General features: G+C 41.5%; 1 protein-coding gene across 2 annotated transcripts in view; it reads left to right on the forward strand.

Annotated features, from left to right (window-relative positions):
* LOC144658885 (uncharacterized) overlaps positions 1-4,151 on the forward strand; it is a 58,548-nt gene extending 54,397 nt beyond the window's left edge. For both annotated transcript variants that reach the window (XM_078519376.1, XM_078519377.1), the window contains 4 exons: positions 322-421; positions 513-578; positions 2,498-3,167; positions 3,922-4,151. In XM_078519376.1, the coding sequence (XP_078375502.1) occupies positions 322-421; positions 513-578; positions 2,498-3,147 (816 nt within the window). In that variant the 3' untranslated portion in view covers positions 3,148-3,167; positions 3,922-4,151. The remainder of the gene's footprint in view (positions 1-321; positions 422-512; positions 579-2,497; positions 3,168-3,921) is intronic.
* Positions 4,152-4,887: the final 736 nt, after the last annotated feature.

The raw sequence follows: 4,887 nt of genomic DNA on the forward strand, positions 1-4,887 counted from the left end.
TCTAAACAAGAATTATATTATTGTCTTTAAACTCAGTATAACTGCCAAGTCATATGCATACATGTGTATGAAATATCCTAATTAATGTAAAATGTACTATTCAGGGTGCAGAGAAGTTAGTGTCCACTAGCCTGGGGCTTGTGGATTTTGCAGTTCGGCTAGTAGCAAGTGAAACATCATAAGCATCATGCTTATGAGAATTTCGGGCTTTAGTAAAAATGACTTTTGGGCTAGTACATCCTGAATACAGCTTGCCTGAAGGGTAAGCTGGAAAATTCAATTTCTTGCAGCCTGATTATAACAGTTTTTGTATGATTTCAGCTGGTGAATATCCGCAAACTGCTGACAGAAGTTCTTTTAACGGTAACTAATGAAGAGGTGAAAAAAATTGCTCAAGAGACTTATAATGAGGCACTCAGAGGTATTGATCCAGTTATGCTTTTTGGTATTGCTTTACAAGTCTCTGTTGTTATTCTTTTGTAACCATGTTCTGTTTTCTAAACATTTTATAGGTCCCGCTCGACAATTGCAGCATTCTGGAGGCTTAGATGCTCTGCGTGGAAAAGGAGGCTATTTAGGTAGGTAGTTTGTACCATCTTAGTCTCCTTTAAGGTGATGTTACACGGGACAACTTGCAACAACGATTTTTCGCACAACACCGCATCAACTTTTCACGCTATGTTAAACGAGTCAACTTTTAGCGCAACATCATACAAAATGTACTTGGCAACATGCATGTTACACGAGACGATTTCAAGCGCAACGTCAACTCGCAACATTTTGCACGCGCTTCCTAACATGCTTCCAGGCCATGTTGAACAGAATTCTGGGAAGGTGTTGCGCGAAAAATCAACGGCGACCCTGTTACACGAGCCAACTTTTTGAATATTCGTCATCTTGCGTTGAAAGTTTTTGACTTGGTTTCAAAAACTCATAATGTGTTGCCGAGTAAAATGTTGTGCAAAAAATCGTCCCCAGTACCATGTTACACAGTGAACGATTTTTCACGCAACAATCAGTGTTGCAAATTTTTCCTTTACAGCCATTATTTGGGTCATCTCCTGGCATTGGATGATGCAAGGAATGGCTGGCTAGAAGACAGTCATGTACTTTCAAGTGTAAGCTGTTTAGCGGCCAGCATGTTTGCCAACTGTTGTTGTGTCGTTCACACAAACCAACTTGAGTTTGCCAACACAAGTTTGCCAACTTTAGTTTGTCCTGTGAAAGCCACTTTAGACAGGGCATGAACTAACAGCAAGTTTGACTTGCATTTAAGAAATAAAAATAAAATCTGTGCTACTTTTTAAATCAATGACTCATGGACACATTTTCATCATTGAATCCTGGATAGATCTTTCCAAGTGCTGTCAGTGTGGCTGTACACTGTAACTGAGCTTTCCCTTTGAATTCTGTAGATCGTGGGTTTACTTGATAATTATGTATTGTAGTGCTGTAGCAACGTACAAGTGAAAGGTTGGCATGTGTTACAATCCATATTGTTAACTCCCCCTGCATGGGATGCTTGTTCATTGCAGGGTACCGGGCCCAGTTGTTCAAAGGGTGGTTGACGCTATCCACTGGATAAATCGCTATCCAGCAGAGAAATGTTGACAAAACAAACTACGCTATCCACTGGATAGTGATTTATCCAGTGGATAACGTTATCCACCCTTTGAACAACCGCGACCAGCATTTTCATCAGGATGTCCAAACAGGGGGCCACATACAAATTGATTCTCCTGGCAGAGGAGGCACTGTGGGAGTTAAGTGTCTTGCCGAAGAACACAACAAAAATTATGCAGGCCGGTGCTCTAACCTGACCTGCTAAGTCCAGAGTCCACCACTCTAACGTGTACACCACTGCAACTCCCAGTGTAAGGGCAATCTGACAAAATTAATAGTTATGCTGGGGGAGCCTGTGAAGGACTCCCATCCCAAAGAAGAAGAAGAAGTAGCATTTCTCATAGTACCTGTAAATTAGGACCAGGTCTGGTGGTGTGGGCTGCTTGGCCCATAAATAAACTTTTCCTTTGGGCAAGCTGATATTAACGTTAACAAGCATGTAGAAGTCACTTACACAGGTGACTTTAGGCTTGAAACAAAATCATACTTGCAGTTAAAACTTCCACCATTAGACATGACTATAGTTGCACCCAGTACAGTCAACTCCCACAATAACGAACAACTTCAGGTCTACAATTTAGTGTCTGTGAAAGAAGAAGTCCATTATAGTGGGAGTTGTTTTCAGAAATTTTTTCGCCAGGGCTTTAATTCCTGAAAACGTATAATTATTCAAAGTAAAAGTTCTCAGTGCTGTTTGGTCTTTTAGCAGGTGATTTGTTTGAAACAAAACTGTTTATTGCCCATGACCTCCCCACCCCGACCCTTCTGAAAGAAATTCATAAGGTGTAGTTAAATGGCTGTTAGTGTTGAAAAGCAAGCACCACAGCGCTAGAAAACGTGCAATGAAAAAGCAAATGTTGCATTTTCCTCGTAGGTTTGGGAGGTTACGGGTCGGACAGTGAGAGCGCATCTAATGAAGAATCTGGTGACGAAAAGCCTGACGCAAATGAAGATGATAGAAAACATCACAGCGCAGACGTGGAGGATGATGTAAAAACGCGAAGAAGTCGTTCACGCAGCCATCCTGGTAAAGAAACACGCCACCAACACGACTCTGCTTCCGAGAGTGAAGAAGAAGAAGCCAGAACAAAAAAATACCGCAATTCCGGCGAGAAGCGAAGCAAGAAAGGAAGACGGCACAGGAGCCCTTCGTCTTCAAACAGCGAGAGCGAAAGCTCTGTTTCGGTTCACGAAAAGAGTCGTCGGAAAAAGCATCGGCGGCGAGACAGGAGCGAAAGCTCGTCCCCGAAGCACCGAAGAAGACATCGGAGGCATCACGAAAAGAAAAGCCGATCACGAAGCAGGTCGCCAAGGAAACACAGCAGCAGTAAAAAGAAAAGAAAGAGCGAAAGCGATTCGGCGGATAGCGACAATGAAAGCAGAACTTCTAGTAGGCACAAATCGTCAAAACGTAGTCGGGAATCTTCGCAAAAGGACAAGAAACATCGTCGGAAACGAAGATCTTCCAGTTCATCGTCGCACAATGAACGGGACGGTAAGAAGGACAGAAAACGTAAGACGTGATCATGCTGTGGACCATCAAGGTGGATTTTATTTTGTTGTTTGTGCGTGCGTGTGATTGGTTATTTTTAGTATCGGTAGTTCTGTATCTTGTTTTGTCTTCAAAGGCACTCTGACCTGGATATATGTTTCATTGACGTGATTGGTCAAATATTAAAATAATTTTTTATGTGGATGACGATGACGCTCTACAGCAAGCCGTGTCGCGTGTAGCGTCCCTAATTGGTTATTACTTGCGCGTAAAAACTCGGAACATAGCAACGGCCAATCAGAGTCACTCAACGGGTCTGTGAAACAATGCACGGGTCTATGTAGAGTTATCATCAGTATTAGGTTATTCTGGTTGAATCACAGGGGGCTTGCTCGAACAGAGAATGAATTAAACATTCGAATGGAGGGTATCAGTTAACTTAAGGTGAATAGGCCATTTTCGTATTCTCGGTATTGCACTGGTACTAGCTTGCAATGGAGGCTAATGCGGGTAATCTTTTCAAATGCTGATGACATGACGCTCTTTCTTAATGATATTCCACCGCGTAAGCCTCCATAGAAAGCTATTTTCAGTCCAATGCCGAAAAAACGAAAATGGTCTATCCTGCCTTTTGGGCGATGTGTCCGTATAGAAATGAACTGTAGTGTTGTCTGCTGGCCAACTCAGAGTGCAGTGTCTCTTTGCAAAAGTTGTGTGTTTGTATGTGGCTGAATCCAAGATTCAGCGCTGCCTTACGCGTACCAGTTGGGACATACTGATGATTTCGTGTTTTGCTTCTTTTGCAGGCAAACACACAAAATGATATATTTCCGGTGCAGAGAATTTTAGTTTCTGTTTATTTTATTGAAGATGAGGGCACGATTTTACCGTTGTCCCTAATGAACATTTGGTGATATTTTTTATGCATCATAAAAAGTGAAAAGACTTCAAACAGCATCACTGCTGAATTAACGACGAAATATTGAGTACATTGTACAGTTCTAGAGATCGAATTAAATTAAATTTTTATGTGCTATTTTCAGTCTGTTTTTGTTTAAACTAATCTTAATTCACGAGAGAATTCAGTAGTCCTTTTTGTGGACGATGAAATCAAAAACCACCACAGAGAAAAAAACAAGTCCAATTCCTGTGGACACCTATGAGTGTGACTATCTGACAAATTATTTTGCTGATTGGATTTCAGGACCGATGGTCTCCTGTAAATTTGTTTATACATTGTAACTTAAGGAGGCTCGATGTAGTTTTTTAACCCTAGGGTGGTCGTTTTGAAAATGAAAACTATCTAGGAAACCAATGTTCGATTTTTGCCAAAATATACCATAATGATCAAATATGACCAAAGTTTAATTTTTTACTGGTCACTTAGTCACAAGATCAGCGGGGAAAACTAGGGAAACCAAAAAGGATTAGGTGATTCTTAGCAGATTTTCAGTGCTCAAGTTTGATCGGCAAAATGGACTACATGTACATCGCCACCATAGCAGTCTTTTACACCCACTTGCAGTGTTACGTGCATACCTATCTTTCTACATTCATCTTTAGACGTGCTGTTTGAAATGAGCCTATCAAAACCATTGCATACCGTTGTTGGTTTCACTAAAATGAGCCCAGAAGTTCATGCTAGTAGGGCTGTGGTTGGCAGTTTTCGATCCGTGTTGTTTGTATAGCACGTCAAAAGATGGATGTTGATAGAAAGCCGCCATGTACCTAACACTGAAGGCTGTTGTAATAGGCGCACGTCGGTCACGTTA

The sequence above is a fragment of the Oculina patagonica genome, chromosome 6, assembly GCF_052425735.1.
Source record: "Oculina patagonica isolate OP01 chromosome 6, crgOcupat, whole genome shotgun sequence".
In the NCBI taxonomy this organism is placed as follows: domain Eukaryota; kingdom Metazoa; phylum Cnidaria; class Anthozoa; order Scleractinia; family Oculinidae; genus Oculina; species Oculina patagonica.